Source organism: Thalia democratica, chromosome 8, assembly GCF_965202585.1.
Source record: "Thalia democratica chromosome 8, ktThaDemo2.hap1.1, whole genome shotgun sequence".
Classification (NCBI taxonomy): Eukaryota; Metazoa; Chordata; class Thaliacea; order Salpida; family Salpidae; genus Thalia; species Thalia democratica.
This window is the reverse complement of record NC_139172.1, coordinates 15,159,525-15,185,404: the sequence shown is the minus strand read 5'-3', so window position 1 is coordinate 15,185,404 and position 25,880 is coordinate 15,159,525. Positions and strand designations below refer to the sequence as shown.

Sequence of the window (25,880 nt, the reverse complement as noted above, 5' to 3'; positions counted from 1 at the left end):
TTAAATTAAATTATAATTTAACTATGTTGTACTTGTAGGTTTTTTTTTTAATTTTGTCATCTAGATTTATTTATTTTATAGCATTACAGCTCAAATATCATTATTCTTTTCACTTTTCTGCAACCACTAAATATGTATTTAGTTTATTAACATTTAATAACAGGACTGTCACAATCTCAGGCCACTTAGACTACTCGGAATTACTCACCCTAGTTTAAAAGTTGTGAAAGTCTCAGGCTAACTCAGCAGCTTGGCCATTCTACCTCGAAACATAAAATAATCTGGAAAAACTTGATGATTAATAATTTAGGCAAAAGTGCGTACTTAAGGTGGGGTGCGTACCAAAAAAAAGTGCGTACTTAAGCGGTAGTCTACTGTATTTAATTTCATTGTTTTGAGACTAGTCACAAATTGGTTTATTGAAATAATACATTGCTTCAAAGTAAATTTTTGTTTATTAAATTTGACTGACTAATTGTTACTAACATAACATATACAACTGTTTAAGTACGAACATTATACATTTAAAAGATAACTACAAAACGCTAAATTTAAAACCAGAGCATAATTATATAAAAGAACTTTTTATGAGGTTTAGTGAACATAGTAAAATTTTATTCTATATGTATAATTTTCAACTAAATAATTTGTAATAAAACTATATTTTAAAACTCGTCCTGGACAAGACGTTAAAAAGTATCCGTGGTGTACGAATCGATAACCGAAAGCTTCTTCGTGCACCAGGTTCTAGGACCAAATACTTTGAGCTTTTTTTTTTGTTGCTCAATAAACTAGATATAAATGTTATTTCGTACTATATAGTTAAGCATACTATAGAATTTAATCAACACTAAACTAATATCAGGAATAAAAACAATTTATAAAATTAAAAAAAATGCTTTATTAATGTATACTTTATCGCACTTCTTAAAAAAATAATTTACACACAATTACCCTAACATCCTCTATGTTTTCTATAATTTTATTAAGATTTTTCATAAAACTTTCCTATTTATTTTGTGGGAACGGGTCTAAATTGCACGAAGACAAAAATGCACGAGGTTACTAAATTGCACGAGGCGACTAAATTGCACGAGAACAGAATTGCACGAAGCCAAATTTGCACAAAGCCAAAATTGCACGAGGGCACAAAATTACACGAGTGAACAAAACTGCACGTAGATGATTTTTCACCAAGGGTCAATTTTACACGAGTTACATTTTTGCACGTGAGTAAAAAAATAAAGAAAAAATAAAAATTAAACAGAAAAAAAAAACAAAAAATTATTAAAAAAAAGTTACTGACCAAGGGTTAGGGGAAATAATGACAGAAAAAATAAAAAAGAAGCTAATAAAAATTATAATAATAAAAAAAATTTGATAAAAAAGTATTAAAAAAAAAGCTACCGACCGAGGGTAGGGGTTAGGGCTAACAATGATCGTAAAAAAATATTTAAAAAAAATAATTTAAAAAAAAAATAATTAAAAAAAAAAAAACTTTTAGACCGAGGGTAAGGGTTAGGGTTAACAGTGATAGTAATAAAAAAAAAAGAATTTAATTAAAACATCTAAAAAAAAATTAGCCCGTGCAAAATTGTCTGCACGTGCAAAAGTGTCTTCGTGCAAAAGTGACCCTTCGTGCAAAAGTATCTCCGTGCAATTTTATCTTTGTGCAATTTTATCCCCTCGTGCAAAAGTTTCTTCGTGCAATTTTGTCCCCTCGTGCAGTTTTGTACGCTCGCGCAATTTAGACAGCTACCCTTATTTTGTATGGAGTAAGTAAATATATTCGCCTGTTTAATTTATAACTAAACTAAACCGATTAGTATAGTATTATACTGACACTTAAAACGTTAAGTATACTACAAAGATTCATGGTTTAGACTTTAGACTAAAGCAAGTTTTCCTTGTGATTATGTCTACCTGATAAGATTTAAATGGAATTAAAACCAGTGTTGTTATCTGTTGCAGGAACTAATCTTAGCTATATGCAGTAAAAAACATTAGTTGGATATGAAACATTAATAGATTTCTTTTAGTTTTATAAGACCCTTAAAGTTTAAGTACAAGTTTAAAAACTTTTCACTTTAATTTAATCTTTGTAATCAAAATAATTTCATAAAAACTATAACAAAAACAAAATACTCCAATTAAATGAGCAATGTATTTTTAGAAATAATTTCAAAGCATGACAAATTAAATGCTTTGTTTTTTCATTCTATATATATTTCAATTTAGTTTATTAAGAAATTCAGCTTTTTAAAAATATTAGTTGCACATTATGACCTAGTAAGTATACTGTTACAAAACAATAAGTATTTTTTGTTCAGAGAACAAATTTTTTGATCACATTGTATTTTTTGGTTACTATCTAAAATAAGGATGAGGATACAGCCAAAAATTAACAACTAGTTTTAGACGATTTATTTATCGTTTTTATTTAAATATTCTAAAAAATCTATCAACCATATGATACACACTAGCTTTTATTTAAACTATTTTCAAACAAAATAAGCTTATAGAAAAGCTATTGAACATCTTTGCTAGTTTAAGTTTTTTTATGTACCAAAATTATATATTTATAATATTTTCTTTCTAAAGAAAAGTTACATATAATCAGTAAATTTTAATAATTTTTATAAGAAATAATAATAGAACTAATATACAGTATTTTTATTAAGTAAAAAAAAAATTAATATACTAATCGGTTAAAAAATGCAGTACAACAAATTTTTTTATAATCCTTATTAATTTCGTTGCTTTGTTAAGACTAAACCATGTTAGTTTACAAGTACTTTCATATAAATTTTTAATATACGTTTTAGATTAAATAATTAAGTTTATTTTAAACAAAAACATATAATATAACCTTTACAACTAGAGAGTTTTCTGAAAATAGGGTACAACAAAATGTAGGAGTTAATTTTCGATTGAAGATCAATTATATCCGTTTATGTTTCACTTTTTCATTTGCTCAACTTGGTTTTATCCCATCCCATAAATTCACCAAACAAATTACTATTCTTTCTATATTTATTTGTATTAATTTCTACCTATTTCATTCTATTTTAATCAACTGTTATAATTTTATACCAAAAAACATGTTTTAAAAATTATATATTCATCAATTTTGAACAAACTTTATTTTTTTAAAAGAGTCAATTAGTTCAAGTAATTAAGTATGTGTTTTAGATTTAATGTAATAAAGCTTTAAATCCTAAAAATCAAACTAAACAATTCCAGTCAAAAAATTAAAATACAAGTCTTGGTAGGCAAATTTTCAATTAGATTTACGACATTTCGCTGCAAATTATATGATTAATTGTTTCAATCAAAAAAAATTTTTTATAGCGTATAAGTTAAAAGTCAGATATAAAATTTAACTTGGCTCAAGCGGAGGAAACTTTAAAAATAGGTGTGCGGTTCATTTACTTTTTTGACTAAAAAAAGTACTTATTTGTCAGATTACGTGTACGACTATTTCATAAGTAAAGAATAATGCAAAAATAGAGTAGAGTATTTGTAAAACTTGTAAAATCAAACACATATCAAGTGGTGGGAGTAGAGTCTAAAAACATGCAACTTGGAAATATCAGCAATTGCAGCAGGAGATAAAGTGCTTAATCTGAACTAAAGGCAGGAATAAAATAGACTTGTCGAATAATTACCCAAAAAAAGTAGACGATTTTTCTTAGACAAAATTCAAGGTATCTTCATTTACTTACTTAAACTACACTGCATTATAAAGAATCTTAACCAATAAGTATAATACTTAAAAAATTCTAGGTTTTTTGTTTCTTTTTTATCCCATCGTATTATCAACTTTAAAGTCTATTTAAAAGCTAGTGTTCAAACTACAAATTTACTAATTTTTATCAAGTTTATAAAAGGAGGTCAAATCAATGTTGTTTAGTTTTGTATCAATAATACAACTAGTTCAGATTTGTTTCGCGTCACTGTTTTAATCAATTAGTTTATTGTTTTATTTTATTTTATATTCATAAATTTTTGTAAAATTATTTTAGTTTTAAATTAAGTAAAAAATAAAAAAACTCATGATTTAGTTAGAGTAAAAACACTAAAACATAAACTTATAAGTTATTGCAACTGACGTACAGTTATAAGTTATTAAAATATAGGTACACTTATAATTTTTACATAATTTTTATCTAAAAACATATTTAATATAGTTTTTGGTGAAGTTTTAGTTTATTTAGAAATTTTATGATTTTGTTTATTTCGTATGTTGCTTTAATATTTTTTAATTTAGTAGTTTTATAAATTAATTCTTAATTGTCCTGGACAAGACATTTAAAGGTATCCAAATGATGTGCGATTTGATAAGCGAAAGGTTTTTTCGTGCATAAGGTTCTAGGACCAAACATTTTAATGTTTTTTTTTGTTGTTCAATAAACAAGAACTAGTACTTAAACTTGTATTAGTTTTTACTTTAAACTAATTTACAATTTAAAGTAATTTTATTGTTTCTTGTTTTATTTTTTGAATACCGTTTAAAGTTAGGTTTAAATTTCTTATTAAGAATTTTTTAAACCTTGTGTGTGGTTATAAATTTATGACCATACTAAATATATTTCCTGCATAAGTAGAAAATTTACATCCTTTTACATAAAAATACTTAATTAGCAGAGATTCTGTAAAGCTGTTTATATTTTATGTGCAGCAAAACGTCATTAGTCTATAAGGTGTTTACGAACATAACTTTGAACACATATATACACAGTACACACTTAGCAAAAAATATACAATAAGTAAACATATCGTCTATTTGCTTTGATAGGAGTAATCTACCAGATCGAAGATCTGTATACGGATCCTAATTAATAAAAATAAGATCCAGATCTGGCCTGATCATAGCTGAGGTTTGGCCGGATTCGGAACCAGTTTGTTAAAAAGACCTATCTTTCTGATTATTCATATTTTTTCAGTTTTAAACTTAAATTATTGTGTTTTTTCTTTGAATTTTTTTTTATAAAAATCTTTACTGCTCTTTAGCACCTTTTAAACTTCTAACAAACCAATTAAGATTGTTGTTTTCGACAGTTTCAGAATTAGTTATTTATAAACGACTATTTTAAAGAAGAATGCACATATGAAATGAAATTATATTTCAAACATTTGTGTAAATAAAAAAAGAACGTATAGTATTAAGAACATTATTAAAATTAGGAACTGTGAAATTTTGTATTAGTTGTTTAATTACTAATTTAAAAAACTAGAAAACAAGTATAAAGTTCAAAAATCTTATTTGGCCTGAACATTTTTACTTTGAAAAGAGTAGAAAAATAAATAAAAAAGTCTAGTACTATGTGGTTTACAAAAAAGTTGATTCAAGTTATATTGTCACAGCTGAAGAATGGCAACTTGTTAACAAGATTATTAATCTGCTTGAACCTTTTACATAGTAAATTGTAGTAGAAACAACGCGTTGCTGTCAAATTTATTTCCGAATGCAGAAGTACTGTTTTTTTTTAGTTTAAAGCAATTCGTATCAATCTGGCAAAAGCAAATTTGGACTCGTATCCGGCCGCAACCCAACTATTAGATTCGATAGATTACTGTTTTATAGTAAGACAACGTAAATTAAGAGTACTTCTAAAAACAAGTTCTGTAACAGTTCTTTGTAAAACGTGCTTTTTGATAAGCTTTATTTGATACAGAACTTATTAAAAATATTATGTTACAGAATTACTATGAGGAGAAATCTAGAATAAAGTTTTTGAAGTAGTAGGTGTAATTTGTTAATTATCTAAATTTTTATAAAAATAATCTACCTTTCAACGATTATAAACTCAATAGTTTGTAAAACTAATAAGTTTATTAAGAAGTAAATTTCGTCGAACAGAACAAATTTTACATGTTGTAAAGTTCATGTTAATGCTTATATGTTAATTTATTTCTGGTGAAGATACCCTACTGACTTTGTCCTTGACAAGACGTTAAAAATTATTCAGAGATGCGCGACTCGATAAGCGAAAGGTTTCATCGTGCACTTGGTCCTAGGACTAACTATTTAGAGCGCTTTTTTTGTGCTTAATAAACAAAATAAAGTACTGTAGTCGGTAGTGTATGACCTTATGATCAAGAGGTTCTTTTTGTACATCAAGTCCTAACACCATAGTTTGGTCATTTATGTTTTCGTGTTCGATAATATTTAATTTTAAAAAATATTTTGTTTTATTTTTAGTTTAAAGATATTTTATAGAAACATTTAAGTAAATTATCAACACATGTAAAAAACTTTAATTAAAAGTATAATATAATTTCTGTTCTTTTTCCAATAGTTTCAGATTAACTTAGTAAAGTTTTCAAAAACTGTTTTAAATCATAAATCCTGGATACTTCTGAAGAAAAAAAAAACTAGATTTACACAGCAAAAAATAACTACATCGTTAGTTATGTCTACTTTAAAGTTATTACACATTTTCTAAAGCTATTAAAATGATTTTATTGAGTTTTTTATTCATTAAGTTGCTAAAAACTTACTATTTATTTCTTCTTTTTAAAACACAGTTACTCAGTTTTTTTTCAAGGTTCAAAAAGCAGACAATGTATTATAGTTTTATACTTTACTTATTATATTGTTTTAATACAAAAATTGTATGATAAAATATTTTTATTGATATACGATTAGTAATTGCTTCAATAAATTCAAAAGTAAAAATAATACTTAAAATCTAAATCTACATTCTAAATACTCAATCTAAATACAAAAAAGTTAAAACTAATTAGAACATTAAGTTACGAGTACGCTAAACTTAAATTATAGTTGTTTGCTGTACTGCGATGGTACTTTTTATCGCAATAGGTTAAGAAATTGCTTTATTCTTACAGAATATTAACTAACGATTATTTTTTATTTCCTCGTTCTCTTATTTAATTATTAGACTTTACTGTATTCTGTTCTCGATCTTAACACACGAATTGAAAAGCATCAAGTGCTTTTTATTTTAAAGCTCACATTTTCAAGTTTAAACTTTTGCTGCATGCAAGCTGCATTCAATCATAGTAATATTTAGCAAATGAAAACTTGTTTGTTTTAATGCCTAACTAAAGGATACTACTATGCCTCTTGATATTAAAAAAATAAACTGCCTGTTGAAGTTAGTCAGAGTTAATGTTAGTTAGTTTTTATGATTTGGTATTAAATTTTTAAAATATAAGAAGTATAAATATATTAAAGATATCTCAAATAAAATACTCACATAATGCAAAATGTTTATTGTCAAAGAGTTTTAAATAAAAACTGGTGTTTTTCACTATTTTTTCAGTTAAATTAGTTTTGTAATATTTTTCATTAATATTTTTAAATTAATAATTAAAACTTCTGTAAATAAAACAAATGAATTTTTTAATTATTATCTAAATAATATAATATGTTAAGTTTTTATTTATTATGTACTTTAAAAATATGTATTAAAAAAAACAAGTTGTAATATTTTACTTGCTTACAATATTAGTAAATAGTTGTTTTGTTAAAATAAACTGTCCTGGACAAGACGTTAAAATGTATCTGTAGTGTGCAATTCAATAACCGAAAGGTTTTTTTGTGCACCAGGTCCTAGAACCAAATATTTGAGTGGTTTTTTTTTGTTGTTTAATAAACAACTTTTTTTTTACTTAAAAACAACACTAAACAGTTTTATTATTATTTATGTATAAGTTATAGTAAATATCTCTATTAGTTTATCAAAAGAAAACATTATTCTTTTTGTTAGTTTATGACCTTATTATTTTTGTTGATTTAATTATAGTACTGAAACTAATTTTTAAATATTTAGAGGTATATTTTGATTTTATTTCAAACTATATTTCTATCAACTTGGACCATAAATTATGCTACTTAATGATTTTTAAGTTTAAAAATTGCAACCAGTATGTATTACCATTTTTCAACAAAAACAATTATTAATTTACTTAGTTTTTTGAAACTTACCATGTTTCCACATGGTTATTTGTTAGCATAGTTGTATGAAATTTTAAAATGCTAAATACTTATTCTCCATGTTCAGTTCATGATAAAGTCTCATATCTAAACTTTTTATAGTAAAACTCTATACAATATATTTAGTCTGTATTTAAAATCTATACAACTATAGAATGTTTTAAACTTTTTTCTTTCTAGTTGCGTTTATAAATTAATATGAGACATATTAACAACATTTATAACTTTTATAGATAATTTTATTATGTTTTTAGCTCGTTTTTTCATTTGACTAACAGTTTTTTTTTAAGTATTTTACGTAAATATTTTTAAGTACTAATGAATATTATTTATATAAAGTATAAAGCTAATCAAAATTTAATAAAATTACCTTTTAAGATAAATCTGACTTACAAAAATAAAAAATAATCAAAGTTTAACAATTGTCCGATGTTTTTATGTACTCATTAATCACAAATAAAGTTAGATTTATGTAAAAAATATTTTTCAGACAACTGTAAGAAGAATGTCATATGAAAATATTAAACCTGCTGCAAGACTCAATGGTGTTGACAAGAATATTTGGTAAATTTTTACTTAAATAATGTAAAGAAATGTTTAGTAGTTTATGAATAACTTATTATATTAAATAAACTTTTACAATAATATACTTAATTTTTTAATGATTAATTTTACTTTGATGTAAAAGTTTTAACATTCTGTATTTATAGTTTTACTTATTGCTTTTGTAGCACAATCAGCACTCTCAAAACAGATTTGTTTGATTTTAAAAAGTTTTCTGTGTGTAAAAGTTATCATACAAAAATATTACTCAAAAATGTAACTTTGTATAGTTAAAAACAATTTATTTTTAACTAATTGAAATTTGTATTAAAAATATTGCTTTAGCTTGCATACTTACTATAAGTGAGCACTATTTAAAGGAATGGTACAGAAGTTTATTATAAATAGAAAATAAAGTTTTTTGTATGTAGCTGTATATGTACTATTGATTTTAAAAACAAAGCTTTAGCATTTTTAGTTTAAAATAACTTTTGGTTCTATCAGTTCAGGGGTCAACAAACTGCAATCTGCAAACATGTTTTTATTTTAAATGCAATGCGGTTCTAAAGCATGCAAATTTGGCGTACAAAAGAATTTTTTTTTAGACTTACTAACACTAGATATTCTGAGGTTTGAAGTGAGGAGCAAAAATAAAATCTTTGGTAAATTTACAAGAAGTTTGTAGCTTACACCAGGTATTTTGGATGAGTAAAAGCTTAAACTACAACTGCTGTCTGCAAATTTTAACCTGTCTGTAAGTTAGGCCTGCAAACATAAAAATCCTGCTCACTCCTGTATCACTTTAAGTTTTTATAAAACTGTGCTGGTTTTAAATTAGCAAAATCATTTTAAATGATTATTGTACAACCAAGTTAAATTATTATTTAAATATTTTTTTGCTGTAATTTTGTCATTGCTGCCTTGGAGTACATCTCTGAGTTTTGTGTTTTGATCAAACGTTTTTAACCTTAATGAATGTTTGTAGTTTGATTATGGCTGAAAGTTTATTAAGTTATGTGAAATTTTGTCTAGATTTAATAGATTCTTTTTCTAATAATTAATTTTAAAACACTAATGGTCTACTAAAATTTATGTCTTTTATTGTAAAAGTAATTATTTTTTGGTATGAGAAGTTTGTTTCGTTCTTTGAGAAGCTGATAACAATTTTTAACGTACTAAGGAAGAAATAGCAAAGCTTTAAATAGGAACTGTATATAATATTAATTATTGTTTATAGTTTGTTTACTTAAAACATACTAAAAACCTCTTTCTCTACTACCTGTTACTTTAGTAGAATAACCTCAATATATTGAATTTAAGTATCAAATAACCTTAATACTAAAACAATTATTATTTTACTGTTAAAGAATGTGCAGTAAACCCCATATATAAATATTTTCAGGGTTGAATTTAGTGCATTAGCTGCAGAACACAAAGCCTGTAATTTAGGACAAGGATTTCCCGATTTTGCTCCACCCTCCCACATAACAAATGAACTTGCAAAAATTTCAACAGATTCTAATCACATGATCAATCAGTACACACGTGCCTTTGTAAGTAATTTTTATTGATTTACCTTATCATAATATTTTATAGACTTACTAGAATCTTTACTGCATGTTGTTTTAAGTTATGTAGTTAACTATACTTTTAAAACTCAATAAATTTTTTCAGAGGAAAATATTTGAAGCTTGAATAATAAACTTTTTTTTATATTACTACTTTTAAGGTTTTTATTACAACATAAAAAATACTTTACAAAAAAAAAAAAGAGGAATTACTTTTATAATAAAAGTGTCATTTACCAGTAAAAAACACTCATGTTTTTGATTCTATAAGTTGATTTGTTATTTCATATTTGAAATAGCATTATTAGCTTTTGTTTATTTTCATAAGATTTTATAACCTATGGATGTTGACTTGCAAAATTTTAAATTATTTGTATAAAGTAACTATTAGTGATAATATTAAAAAATGCGTGTAAGTGCCACATCTAATCAAAAATATAGTTTATTTTTAGTTAACATATGAAAAAAAAAGATAATCACCTGTCATATTGTTTTTTGAATAATTTTAATATTTTTAAATTTGTAAAAACCTTGTTAAATTTCTACATTGACTCAAGTAAAAGTTTAAATTCTGAATTATTAAGATGTTATGAACCATATTATTAGCGTAATTAAATTTCAAAAGTTATATAGTGTACTGTGTTTAAAAAAACAATTAATTTTAATCATTTTCCAATAAGCTATATTAAACTTTTATCAAGAATCAAATGTAAATAGTAATGTGAAACAAAGTATGAGTATTTTAAATAAATAATAACCACGAAAATATTCAGGGTCATGGTTCATTGGTTTCTACATTGTCAAAACTGTTTAGTCCTCTTTTTGAGCATCAAATTGATCCTCTAAACGAAATAGTAACATCTATAGGAGGCTATGGTGCTCTGTTTAACTGCTTTCAAGCTTTTGTAGAACCTGGTGATGAAGTTAGTTTATTTTATTTCTAATAATAAAATTACTTTAATAATCAATTGAAGAACTTTAAAATTTTAATTAGATCAATAATATTTGATGTAGTCTATGTTAGATTTAAGAGATGTATGTTTTTGGTATATTTTTGCTTTCTGTTTGTATATAAGTAATTATCAAACTTATAAGTTTGTCATATACTGGTTTCCAATTACACTAGAAACTTTTGTAAAACAAACTTTCACAAAAAACAAAAGTGATTAAAAATAAACCACAACAAGCCTTGACTCAATCCCAAGTCACAAACTGACTAATAAACTTTAATAGTTGATTTTTACGTTGTTAAATAGCTCCTAAGAACGCCTTTTAGCAGATAGCTTGATCTTTAAAAGCTTGATGTCATAAAATAACACAGTTTTTTATTCAAACTATTAAGTATTAATTTTTAAAACCAGTTGGAACCACCCTGTGTTTAGTATATAAATAAAAATTAAAATAAAGTAAGTTTTTTTTAAGTCTAAAACTATAACTTAATTTAATTTCATGGAAAACTAAGTTAGTACTTTTAAAGAAATCCTTATAAATTCTTTTTCACCAGACAGTTCTTTTCGACCTTTTTTGTTTATTAATAATTTTTAAGTTGTGTTTTAGCCAAAATTGTGAAAGTTTTTTACCATTTAAGTTTAGTTTTTTTTTGTTTACTAAGTTGTTCTCAATTTCTATTTGACTTATAAAACTGTAAATCTTTGAAGTTTTTCTACATTATAAAAGTTTTATATTTTTATATCGATTGAAAAAAAATGTTGTTGGTAGTAAAATTTAAACTTAATAAAAATAGTTATAAACGGTAGTTACAAATTTTTAAAAGTTTATGAGACACCTTGTGCGTTTATATTTTTATTTAGCAATGAGCAGCTAACTGTTAAGCTAATAGTGGTTTTCGCAGTATTTGAGCGTTTCAATTTTATTAAAACTTAAATATAGTTAACGAGTTTTAATGTTAAATAACTTTGGAATTAATAATTTCACAGTTTTTATATGATAAAGTAAACTTTTAGTTAAAAGATTTTTGCTTCACAGCTTGATGTTATTCGCTAGTAATGTTACAATAGTTTTTTTTTATACTAGTTTATAGCCTTTAGTTTATGTAACTTATTTAAAATTAGTATTATTCTACTAAAATTTTAAAATAGTCCCTGTTTTTATCATCAAGTTTATGTGTAATTTCCCAACTTAAAGATAATCATTAGTTTAACATTCAACTAATATGTTTTTGTTTCTTATTTGATTGGCTATACAATGACTCAAGTTACTAAAAACAAGTTACCGTTGAAAAAATACAGAATAATGAGTTATCCTACCTTGATGTACTGGTAAAAAGTTAAAATACTGAATTTGTGACTATTGCTTTCAGAAAAGAAACTTTAACAAATTATTGTCTGAATTTTCAGTCACATTGTGGTCTGAAACAAAAAGTCAATCTAATCAGGACACTAAGTCAATGTGCACATTTAATCTGTTCACCTGAATTCTTAGAAGAAGAAATTAATTTTATTGAGACCTTGTTGTATAGGAATGGATATCCTCCTGAGTTAGTAAGTAGAACTATTAAATCTCACCTAAATAGTTTTAAAAAAGATTAGGAAATTCGACCAGAAAAATGTGTAATCACCTTGGAAACTCCATACATAAACAAAAGGTCTGTTTATTTAAAGAAGAATATTAAGCAACTAATAAGTTCTACTTTTTTAGCTGCAAAACCCAGAATAATTTTTACCTCAAGTCCTATGTTGGCACCTGAAAGCAAAGACCAGATACCCACATTTAATAAAAGCACGGCTGTATAACAATATAAATGCTATTGCGACAGTAGCTATATCGGTCTTACTACTAAACAGCTGAATAAAAGAGTCAAAGAACACATACCTGCTTACATTGAAAAGTTTTTGAATTTAACTGAAAAGAAAAAAAAATCAAATAAAATTATGAATGCAATACAAAGATCTGCTATTGTAGAACATTTGGTAAACAATCAGAGTTGTGCTGAAAATTTCAAATTGGAAAGATTTAAGATAATTAAAATTTGTTATAATGTGTTTGACTTAATTAAAATGGAAGCCATATATATTTTATTTAGAAAACCAACCTTTTGTAGGCAAAAATAATTTGACTATAGTGTTGCTTTATGTACTTAATGCTCTTTTTTGGTGTTTATATGTTTGTATTTAATCAGCTTTAATAATTAGTATTTTGATTAGTTTTGTTTAGTTGACTTTGTATTTAATTATTATTTGTTTATGATGATTACTACTGTTACTACATAACTTAAATTTATCTTTTATTTGTTGCTATATATCCACTGATGAAAATAGCGTGAAATATATTTGGATTTTGTACTGAGTGTCTTTTGTATATTGTTTAAAGTTAATTTCGACTTCAAATGTTTAAATAATTTTAAAAAATGTTTGTAAAGTTTTGGTCTAAAAAAACAATAAAGTAATTGTTTTTTACTTTATGTTTTGACTTTTCGTTTTAAATAATTTGCTTATTAATATTAAAATAAATGAAAGTTTTTGAACCGTTTGGGGGTTTTACACTGTTAATTTGATTGTATGTTTGTATTAGTTAAAGCTGTATTTGTAATAAATGACAATTAGATCTCTAGTAGAACATCAGTCTTTAAACAATTGTGATAGCTTGATACGCTTCTTTACTCTTTTAACATTGGTACAAAATGTGAATTTAAGCAGCAGGTAACATTCTATTGAGATATTTGACTTTTAGTATATGGCTTATATCAGTGGTCGTCAAGGTGTACACTGGTGCACACTAGTGTACACGAAACTTTATTTGGGGTGCACGAAGTTTTTAGGGTACACGAAACTAATTTAGGGGTGCACGAAATTTTGAGATTACAAAAAAATACATAGAGTTAGATTAAGTATGTAGTTAATATTTAATAAAATATTTAAAGAATACTGAACTGGGGATTTTGTAGTAGTTGCGGAGAAGTGTTCAATTAATAAGTATGTAAGACAAAGCCATATAACTAAAATATCATTGTAAAAATAAGGTAAAACAAATAAAGAGGTCAATTAAAAAAATAATCAAATAAAAAGTTTCAGCTTCAGTTGTTAAATGGTTTGCATGTAAATACAAACTGAGTTATTACTTTTAAGGAGAAATGCACTAATAAAAGTATTTACGTAGTCCCACCACTATCGGCGCTTATTAAAATTAGATCCTGGGGTGCACCGATTTTAATTTTTGCAGCTGGGTGTACACATAATTTGATTAGCTTGACGATCACTGGCTTATATTATCAGTTTTTGTGTCATTATTTTCATTAAATATCTATAAACCCTTTTTTGTTCTTTTTATAGTTTATGTAAAGTTGCTATACACTTAAGCTACTCAGACTAGTTCTTTTTAAACTGAGGTATGCTCCGGCTAGTTTGAATTTTTATGAGGGTTTGAAATAAACTCAGTCTAGTTTATTTATTGCCTTATGGCAACTCTGTTTATCAATTAATTTGTAATGTCAAAATTTATAATTACCGTTTGATTATTACACTATTTATAAAAGTAATTTTCAATTTATCTAGTTTGTTAAACGTTTTACATTTAGGTTGGTACTGAAAATCTCTTCAGTTGATTGTATGTATTTTATATAGCGTTGTGAATTATTAAAGTTTCTAAATATTTTTAAATATGATTTTTTAAATTTAATAATTACTTGATATTTTTTTAGTTTTTATTAAACAAATAAATATATTGAAAAAATTTGAAATAATTTGTTGTGTAATAAAAGAATATCTAAATGAACTAACTCAACGTTTTATAAATTAGAAATATTGTCGAATTTTGTTTAAAAAAGGTTTTACCTATACTGAAGTTACAACTGATTAGTTTATTTTTTTTAAAGCGCACTCTGTAGAGATTTTTATGATTTTTAAATTTTTAGGTTATAATAGTTGAACCATTCTTTGATTGTTACCAACCAATGGTTAAATACGCTGGAGGAAAATGCAAGTTTATACCATTAAGACCAGTTAGTTTACTTAGTAAGAGTTAAATTGAATTGTTATAACAGTTTTATTGTATTAGGTGTAAAATTTTGTCTAGTAAATATAGTATTTAAGTTTTTTGGTAGTTTACTACAGTAATTCTAGTTTTAAAGAGTTTTTTTAACTACAATGAAAATTCACTTTTGGTTAAAAAAATTAATATGTGAAAAGTATTGTGAAAATGTTTGTTAAAAATAAAAAATAAAAATTTAGAAAAATGGAGCAGAATCAAGCGATGATTTTGTGTTAGACAAAGATGAGTTGAGGAGTGTTTTTACCAATAAAACAAAAGCTATTGTAATCAATACTCCAAACAATCCTCTTGGAAAGGTAATGAAATTGGGCATTATAAAGTAAAATCAAACTATTTACATTTAAACTTAATTTGATGATCATTTCAACAGTAGATAGTTTGTTGAAAAACTTTAAATTTCTTTATATAAATAGATAGATAAGATGATACTTTGAAATATTTTGTTAAATAAGGGTAATAGGTTTAAAAAGTCAGTTTTAATTGATATCAAAAGTTTTATAGACATTTTTTATAGTTAAGGATAAAGGTAATATAGAAGTACTGCTTTAGATAGTAGCATTAGTTTAAGTTAAAAAAGTTAAACATGAAAGTATCACAAATCAAAATGTAATTATTAGTTTTGATAACTATATTTAAATAAAAACTAATCTTATATACTGGATTTAATTTTTTGTAGGTAAACGGAATTTGTGATTAACTACAATTACTAAATTGTTTGTATTGTATTATATGAGTTTGACTTTTGTTTGTATCGAGATTTTTTGTTTTGCGTACATATGTTAAGTATGGTATTAAGCTCTTATGCAAATGTTAGTTTTGTATTTAATGAATTTCTCCTTGTAGCAGTTAAGGCCTCACACTGTTGACCAATCAAAATTCAATAAAATTTAGTGTTGTCAGCTTTTCGTAGAGTGCTTGAACTGGTTCTTCTAATATTTCAAAGTTTAATAAGCGTACAAAAATATTCAAGTACTTATGCGTTTAAAATTTTGCAAACATTTTTAAGCTTTGAGTGTTAGACACGTCAATTTTTCATTAAAAATTTTTTATTTCTAGTAAATTATAGCAATTTATTATACTTCTTCATTCCTAACATATTCAGGGACAAAAATTATTTATCAATGAATATTTCTTTTTGTTTTTAATGTATACCGTTTTTGATGTTTTCTTTTTAATATATAACCCATATATGTAGTTTGTATAATGGTTTTACTAAACTATAACGTTTATTGCAACTGCTGTTTTCTAGCTTTGGTTTTTTGTAAAAGCAGTTCTTTAAAATTTTAGTAAAATTAGATTCAAAAGTGTTCAACTTAGTTTTTGTTGGAGGGTTGCATTTTTATCAAGTCTAATTTATAAATGATTGAAAATCAAAATTAGATTCATAATGTTGAATGAACTCAAGTATGCTTGTTTTGCTTATTAGAATGATAACCACAGCAAAAAGTTTTCAGAAAATAAATAAAAATAACGACTAGGTGTTTCTAGTTAGCATATGGTATTTTCAAAACAAACAAAATGTTATAATTTGAAAATGTAAAGTAATAGAAGTGTATCCTTCTGCGTAAGTAGCTCTATTTAATATTAAATCATTTATTCTAACTCAGCGAAGAATGTTGCTTCATAGATATAATTTTTTCTTATTTACGTTGACTGTTAAGAAATACACTTTTTAAAACAACGTAACCAAAAGTTTATGTTATTAGATTTTTAAGAAAGATGAATTACAAGCTATAGCTGATTTATGCATAGAGTTTAACTGTCTGTGTATATCAGATGAAGTATACGAGTGGTTAGTCTTTGACGGAAAACAACATACAAGGATTGGTTAGAGAGAGTTTTTAATTACACACCTAAAGTTTTTTTTTAATGTTATACTAGATTTGGTCTAAATCAGAGTCTACCAATGTATCAAATTGTTTTAATATTAGTGCCTAAAGCTTTAAATAAAGTAAAACACGACTGGTGTAAGGTTTTTAAAACAAGCATTTAAAATAAAATCTTATTGAGATAAAAATTGAAAATGAAAAAGAATAATTTTCTGTTCAAATTAAAAGTTACATTTTTTTCTTACTTTAAAGAACAAAATTACAGTAAAAAAAATACTAAGTTTACAACAATATCTACAACAAACAAATACAACAAATTTCATCAGCTTATTTTTAAAATAAGAGATTTTTTAGTTTATTTAACATCATTTGATTTATAACACAATTAATCAATTATTTACAATAGTTTTAAATACTATTTAAAATATATTTACTTATCGTTTTTTTTGAAGTGTACAATGCATTTTCAAACTATAAAGTCTACAAACTGAAGAAAAATTATTGTATTAGGCTTAAGAGTTTATTATTAACCTTATATTATAATAAATTTTATTTAAATTTATGTTTATATAAGTCTAAATTTATGGTTTTGTTATGTATTTGTAGAAAATTATATTTAAATCTATAGAATGTTTAATGTAATTTAACATGGAAAGAATTACTTTAGTTTTTAGATTTTGAAAACATTTTCAAATACTTTCTATAGAATATAAAGTTGTAATTTTGTACTTAGACAAAAATAAACTCGTTTGTAATTTAAAAAATTAAAAGTACATATTATTCTTCTAGCATCACTGCCTGGAATGTGGGATAGAACGTTGACAATTGGAAGTGCCGGTAAAACATTTAGTGTTACTGGTTGGAAGGTAATAATACTATATTATATATTATATTTATATATATAATCATTATTTTATATAGTTAATGAAATACTGTTTAAGATGTAAGTGTTTGTAGTTTAATTTAATTTAATATCTTAAAGCTAGGCTGGACAATAGGCTCGAAAAAGTTGATGAAACACGTTCAAACTGTTCATCAAAACACTATCTACACTTGTCCAACACCTATTCAGGTTTTTAGACATAAGCTTAAAATTAACTGAATTATTCTCAAGTGTTAAAAGTTCGGCCACTCTATCCTTTATTTTCAAAAATAATTGAGTAGAAACATTTTTAAGGAAAAGTATGTTAAAATGACTTGATTTAGAATTAGTTTTTTTTGAAGTTTTAGAATATTTTTTTACTTTGTTTTTTAGATACGAAATTATTATTTAAAAATATTTTAATAATTTTTATCTGACTCAGTAAAAAAAGTTTTGACAACTAATTATTAAAATAGCAAAAAATTTAAACTTAATTTTTCATGTGATTCACTTATTTCTTTTGTTTACAAATGTTTTGAAAGTTTGAGCTTTTAAGGAGTTTTCAAGTTTACTTTAAACCAAAAATTGTTATCGACAGCTATAGACTGTATTAAAAAGAGGAGCCAATAATTTTTAACCCTATCATATCTAACTCGATCGTTTCTAACCCGATCATATATCTAACTCAATCAGTAAAAATCTGTTTATTTTTAGATTTTTTAATCAGGATTTATTTTTAGAATAAGCTTAACTTTACAAAACTGTTCTTATATTTAGATTTGAGTTTACTTTGCCTTAAACAAAATTTGGTCTATATATATTTTTACTTAAATTATACTTTTAATATTTATTTTATTTGAACTTATTGTGGTTTCAAGCTATTTTCCTTATTTTGACTCTTCTTTATATCAATCTGCTTAAATCAAATCTTTTTTTTGAACATAAAATATTTTCTAAACGACGATCATTCTAATTAGACGGGAAACTTGAGACATTTTTCTTCACTTGAACATTTCCATACACTACAGGCTTTGATATTGTTCTTAAAGTATATTTTTATAAAATTTACTATTTAGATAATACAGCTAAAATAAATTATACTTTTTTTGAGTTCTGGTTTATTTGGTCGGTGCTAAACCCATAGTAAAAGTGGGACATTTTGGCTTTTTTTTAAGTCTGCCTAGCATATTTCGAAACTACATAAAATGTTTTAATAATAAAAAGAAAAATATCAGTAAACTAGTATTAATAGTCGATGTCTTTATTCTTTATATAAACTTAATATTTTTTGGGATATTGGCCTTTTTTGGTTTTTTCAATTTTGGTCTTTAATTAAAGTCTTCTTGCTTAGTCAATTTTTTTTAATCTAAATTCACTCACAAACAGTTATTTTTTTGTTAAATGTTAAAATTTATCATAAATACTTTTTTTAATATTTTACGCAAACTAAGAACCACAAAGGGACTATATGTTAAACATTAAAAAAATATCACGACTATGTAAGACTATAGCTGATAAAACCAAATAAGGTCAATATTCCAAAAGTATTAAGTTTATATAAAAACAAAAACACTGACTGTTAAAGTTAATTCACTGAAGAATAATGAAAAAAAATGTATAAAATTGTGTGTTAATCCATTAACACTCAGAAACATGTCTTAATGTAATAAAGAAAGTATACTGTATAATTTGTTATTACTATATATTCTAGTGAACTTGTTTCTCTAAAAACTTTAGTTAACAAACGCTTAAATTTATATTTTTCAATAGTTATAAAATTGAATGTATTTTCTGAGATATGCTACGCAGACTAAAAGAAAGTCGAAATTTACCACTTTTTCTATAGGCTTTAGCACCAACCCAATAAACCCGAAATCAAAATACATAATTCATTATAGCTGTATTTTTTAGCTATTAAGTTCTGTAAAAAACATACTTTAAAAACAAAGAACAACGAAGTTGTTGTGTATTGAAATTTTTAAGTCAAGAAAAATGTCTTAAATTCCCCTTATTTTCAAATGGTTGTTGTATTTACTAAACTTTTTGATAACTTTTTATAACTCTGTTTTGTAGGATACTTAAAGTAAGCTGTTATAAATATATTTAAGCTAGATCTTTTGTAGGTAGAATATCTTTAACATTAAACGTAAAAACTTTTAAAAAAGTTAAACTTTATAAATGTAATATTCAGACACAAAGGTCTTCGTAAGCTATATTCAGACACAGTCTATAATCTATGCTGTAAGTCTAGCGCAAACGTTGTATGGTTGTTAACTAATCTATTATTATTTTATAATCGATTAGTTTCCATTTTTAGCTTAAAAACTCTTACAAAGTGTTTCATGAATTACACTGATCTATATAGACAATGGAATTAAAAGAAACATTAGGGGAACTTATTTAATTTTGTTTTATTAGAAAATCATAATTTTTAGATATAACCTTTAAAATAAACCCTATAAGTTATTTATATAATTTAACAAACCGCAAAAGCATGTAATGTCTGCCTTTATTAAATTTCTACCTAGATCTAGAGCAAAAAAAAAATGACACTCATAAAAAAATATATATAATTTTATATATTATATGTCATATATTAAAACATTTTATGTAGTTTCGAGATATGCTAGGCAGACTAAAAAAAAGCCAAAATGTCCCACTTGTTTTACAAATAAATCCGAGGATGATCAAATCTCGTCTAGTTAATCTTCTTTAAAATTTTCAGTTAAGCTTATAAAATATATGAAAAGTATAATCATTTAATTCACTTTTTTCGTTTTAATTTCATTTAAACTTAGACTAATGTTGATATGTTTATTTTTTTATATTTACTTTGTTAAAAATGATTAAAACAACGTAAGCACAAACGTAAAATCAACGAAAAAAAAGAACTTTAAAAAAAAATTTAAATTATGTCTAATTACGAGCAAAAACTCGCAAAAACTCTTTTTCATAAAGTAAATACAATTGTAAAAAAAAATCAAAAAAAGTACTAATTTAAGTCGTTAAAAAACATTTCGGACATTATTAAACTTAAGTGAAACTTCTAAGAAGATTAACTAGACGAGATTTGATAACCTTTTGACTTGTAATATTAACAAACAAGTCTGTTTAAAAAGGCTATATCTAAAAGTTATGATTTTCTATTAAATAAAACAAAAGTGTTCAAGTTCGCTTAATGTTTGTTTAAATTTTATTATCTAGATAGGTATGTGCATTTTGTAAAACATTTTGTGCAAGATTTCAAACTTAAAGTAAAAACTTTAGATTGATATGAAAAAAAAGTCAAAATAAGGAAATAGTTTGAAAATATCCTGAATTAAAAAAAATATTTTCATAAATATATTTTAAACAGAACTATGTAAACATTAAGTTTTGGTTAAGACAATGTATACTATATTTTGGTAACAAATATAATTAACAATTGTGTGAACGCTGATTTTTTTAAGACTGACCAAAATATCTAAACGACAATTTTTTTATTCTGATTGGGTTAAAAACGATCGGGTTAGAAATGATCGCTGACTAGAAACGATAGTAAACCATTAAAAAGTTATCTATAGACGTCAGCTTTGTCTAATTGCCATGCAATATTTAATACACTGACCAATTAGACAAAGCCGAAGTCAATGATCATACCAGCAAGCAATAGCTTCATGGTAAAAAGTTTGTTGATTGACGGTTGCGACTGAGTAACGAATTTCAATAAAAATGTAACCCGGGTCTTAGTCTACCCAAAACTTGTGGTCTAATGATCGAATTGGTATAATCAAACTTTTATGTTAACTAAGCTTGTCTTACGGAATACGTAAGCCCAGGCTTAGCTCTATTAGACTTTTGCCGTTGTTTTCTTTGAACATTTGTAGAATGTAATAAATATTATGTTTATACTATTTTTTATGAGTTAAGTTTATAAACCAGCTAATGTTTCTTTATTTAAATAATATTTTTTATACAAGTTTTAGACTGTATTGTCTTAAGAAACTTATTGTTGAAGAAAGCCTATTTATAGACTGATTCATGTACTAATTATTGTAGTATTGATAGTTGTATTGTTAGTGGTCATCCGTTTTTTTGGATTAAATGTAGCATACAAAATAAAAATTAAAGTTTTATATTATAAAGCTATGACTACTGTTAGTTAAGAAAAATTAAACAAAAAAATTAGGTTTAAAAAATCATTTAAGTTCCATACTTAAAGATATAATTAACTTAAAATTTGTATTAAGTTTTTAATAGAAATATAAGCAAGAATTGGTGGTAAGAAGCTCATAAAGAAATAAAGTAATATTTTAAATTTAAATGATGTTAATGATTTTTAAATAGTCATAAAAACTTAATAGGAAGCTGTTACAAGAGCATTCCAGTTCGAATTAGCTAACATAAACGATTCAAATGTTTCTTACCTTAAATCGCTATCTAAATCTTTACAAGCTAAACGTGATAGAATGCAAAAGATTCTTCAAGAATTCGGATTTAAAACAATTTTGTCTCATGGTGGATATTTCATGATTGCTGATGCTTCTAACATTGGTTTTTTTTTAAATGATCTTTTTAAAATACTTAGTACTATGGTTTTAACTTTGTGCACTGTATTTTATTTATAACATGTTTACATAAGTAAAAAAGATATGCTCTATAAAAGTAAGTTTATGTTTTATTTATTGGGATTTAATTTAAAATACATTTTGATTCATTCGAGTCCGGGACTTTATAAAGATATTAATTTAGTATTGAAATATATAAATTTAAGTTTATGTTTGAACAAAAAATTGGTTGATGCTTTGTTTTTTTTTAAGTGAATTTAAAACATATATCCGTTAAGAACTCAATGTACCTTAATACTGTTATTCATATTTAAAAATCAGGGTAGCTAAAAAAACCTAAAAAAATTTCGAATTTTCAATAAAAATCAAAAGAAAACCTGGAATTTTAAACAATGTTTACTTATAAAGTAATGAAACTTTGATTTGACACGAAAAATTTATCACATAGAATATAGATAAAAGTTTTTGTTATCATAGTTTTTTTAGTAAAAAGACACGCTTAAAGTAGCTTTACAGTTTCTTTTCAGTGCTGTTATACTGTTTTATATAGTTTTTTACATTAAACTTAATTTTATTCTAAAAATGGAACCAAAAATCTGGAAAAATTTCTCAAAAATCTTTGGCAACCCTGTAAAATTTAATGTGACAATTTGTTCTTGAACTTAGATGGTCGGTAAAGTTTTAGAAAAATTTTTCTTGAGTTTCCTATATTTTTTCAATAAGTCTGTTAAGGTCTCTTAAATTTTTAATAATTTTTAAATATTAATTTTCTTTTAAACATTATTGTTTATATGTTTCTGTTAGGTAAATAAAGTTATATTTTGAAAAGTATTAATTGAAAAAAAAGACATCTAAACAATATAAAACGTTTTCAAGTTCTTTTCATTTTCAAAAAAGCTAGATACGAACAATTTTAACAAATATTGATAAAATTAAGCACTGTACAAACACTCTCATTTAACTATATAGTACACAGCTTAATTAAGAAAGTATTAAGCAAATAAAGCTGGTCTTAAATTCTAGTTTTCGTTTTTTTTTTTTTCTGTGGGTTTTTTAAATTGAGTTTTATCAAGTAGCAGAAACCTTTCCTATACTTGGCTTTAACATTAAACTTCGAAAATTGTAAATAATATATAAGTTTTCAATTAATACTAAATTTGGTAACAATTTTAGTGTGTAATTAGAATTTTAGTGTGTTAGTTTTATATATCCTGAAGATGTGTTAAACCAACATATAGATTTAAAACCCCTCTTGATTGATATATATATAGAAAACGTACTATAATACAGTATCTTTATTCCATATTTATTTGTAATTTCTCAGTATTAAAACTTAATTAAAATATGTATTTTGATTAAGTTTAACATCAACAAACTTAATTTTGGGAGTAGCATAACATACTTAGTTAAATCATATGAAGTAAGAAATACAATAAAAGGTTTAGTATTTTTTTACTATAAATACCAATCCTGATACAATGCAAAGTTTGCAAAATTACAAAATTGATATAAGCATCCGTTTAAAAATAAAGCTATTCATCTGCAGATGTGGATTTGAATAGCGAAAGTTCAGCAGAATCATGGGACTACAGATTTGTTAAATGGATGATAGTTAACAAGAAACTTGCAACAATCCCTACAACAGCTTTCTATTCAGAAGAACACAAGTCTTTATCGTCTAAGTTCATTAGATTTTGTTTTTGTAAGGTTGTTTGTTTTTTTAAGTTTGATAATAGATCTTTTGCTTTATTTTGTGAACATTAACTTTATTTATTCCTTAAAATGTTTATAGGTTCTATGTTTATACAATCATTATCTATATAAGATGATAAAAATGTAGATTATACTTAAAGCTGTAATTTTTTGTTAAATAAATAGATTATTACTAAATTTACTTTCTGAAGTTTTTACTAAATGTTTTCAAAGTTATGTGCACTAAAATTAAAGTTAGTTGTTATTAGATGTTAAGTAATTATAATTAATAGTTTACACCAAATTACCATCAAAAGCAGTCCATACGGCAAAGTACTACGTTTTTATTTATGTTTTAATAACACGGTAAAACAATAACAGGATAAATTCCTTTGTCATTTAAACCAAAAAAGTCATAATATAGATTTCTTAAAGTAAAATAATTTTCACAATTAGTACTAAGTTGCCATTGATTTAACAACTAGTTTTCAAAATACAAAAATGTTATTTCACATACTTTAAGTCGTCAAGATATAGTGCAGTGCACTAGAAACTTGTTACTAGAGTATCTTATAATATATATTAAAAACAGTATCAGAAATCCTCGAACATAGTTTGTTAAAGTTTATTGTAAATAATCACGCCAAGATTAATACCAATAAATAATTTTTACTATTTATTATGTTTCAGTGCAAAAAAAAAATAAAACTATGGGTAGGGGTCAAATATGCACGAAGGGACACTTTTGAACAAGGGGTCATTTTTGCACGGGTTGAAAAATGTTTTAACTTATTTAATTTTTCATTAGTTTTAATTTTTTTATTATTTTTTTTTATCACTGTTACCCCTATCCCTTACCCTTGGTCAGTAACTTGTTTTTTCTTCTTGTTGTTTTTTTTAATTTTTTTATAAATTTTATTATTTTGTTGTTTTATTATTATTTTTTTTATTAGTTGTTTTTTATTTTTACTATCACTGTTACTCCGAACCTTTATCCTCGGTCGGTAACTTATTTTTTGTTTTTTCTTTGGTTTTTCATTATTTTATCTTTCTTTTTTGTAGGGTTGTTTATTTTTATTAACTTTTTTATTTTTTTTTACCCTCGTGCAAAAGTGACCGTTCGTGCATATTTGACTCGTTCCCGAAAACTATATGCGTAAATTAAATCTAGAGTAGATTACAAGATTATGTGATTAAATTACTGCTCTACGTAACTAAATTAAAATTTATGTTATGATTAGGATGATGAAACTATAGATGAAATGGAATTGATTTTAAAAAAGTGGAAATCTGAAATGAGTTAACATGTACTTTGCAGCATTTTAAAAATTCTTCAAAACTAGTTTCTTAACATCATGCCATGTTATTTTACTGCTAATTTTTTTTAATCTTTTTTTTTTAATTACTGTCTGAAATTGTTAAATGGTTATTGTTTTTAAACATGCTGGAATTTTTTTTGCCACTTTACTGTTAAGGTAATGTAATAGTAATTAAAGCTAATTACTTTTTACTGTCAATTTTAATAAATCACGTCACTGTTTTATTTTTCGTTTTTTAAATATGAGCATTCACTTTATTTTTGTTTAAGATGTGTTATTTTATAAAGTTTATTTTAAAATCTCAAAATTCTCTACTTTAGATAACTACTTAAAAAAAGAACGAAAATTGAATCGAATTAGCTAGCTCACTTAATGTCTAAAATGTGTCAGATAGCTTTTCATGAAACAGTATAAAAATGTATTTAAATCTGAAATATATTCTCAAATTGCCCCTTATTTAGCAAAACATGTAATCAATTAATCACTATTTTCAGCTGACTTCATTAACTTTCATAAACTAGCATGTGTAAACTGAAAATTTTATTGATAT

The 25,880-nt window shown here is 24.6% G+C and overlaps 1 protein-coding gene across 2 annotated transcripts; it reads left to right on the top strand.

Annotated features, from left to right (window-relative positions):
- The first annotated feature begins 7,010 nt into the window (after positions 1–7,010).
- LOC145842566 (kynurenine--oxoglutarate transaminase 3-like) lies at positions 7,011–25,589 on the top strand. Of its 2 annotated transcripts, none has more exons than XM_082950027.1 (12): positions 7,011–7,137; positions 8,454–8,527; positions 9,909–10,059; positions 10,848–10,997; positions 14,945–15,031; positions 15,261–15,377; positions 16,788–16,908; positions 17,700–17,776; positions 17,893–17,982; positions 22,116–22,305; positions 23,866–24,026; positions 25,253–25,589. In XM_082950027.1, the coding sequence occupies exons 1-12, from the start codon at positions 7,084–7,086 to the stop codon at positions 25,313–25,315; spliced, it is 1,335 nt and encodes a 444-aa protein (XP_082806153.1). In that variant the 5' UTR covers positions 7,011–7,083; the 3' UTR covers positions 25,316–25,589. The 2 variants fall into 2 exon arrangements, with proteins under 2 accessions (XP_082806153.1, XP_082806154.1); XM_082950028.1 differs by having other exon boundaries at positions 7,054–7,121.
- The last annotated feature ends 291 nt before the right edge of the window (positions 25,590–25,880 follow it).

Excerpts from the sequence above, each read along its gene's own strand:
- LOC145842566 (XM_082950027.1), top strand. The coding sequence starts at position 7,084 with ATGCCTCTTGATATTAAAAAAATAAACTGCCTGTTGAAGTTAGTCAGA. Across the intron at positions 17,777-17,892 it reads TTAGTGTTACTGGTTGGAAG|CTAGGCTGGACAATAGGCTC; the intron begins GTAATAATACTA and ends AATATCTTAAAG. Across the intron at positions 17,983-22,115 it reads CTTGTCCAACACCTATTCAG|GAAGCTGTTACAAGAGCATT; the intron begins GTTTTTAGACAT and ends AAAACTTAATAG.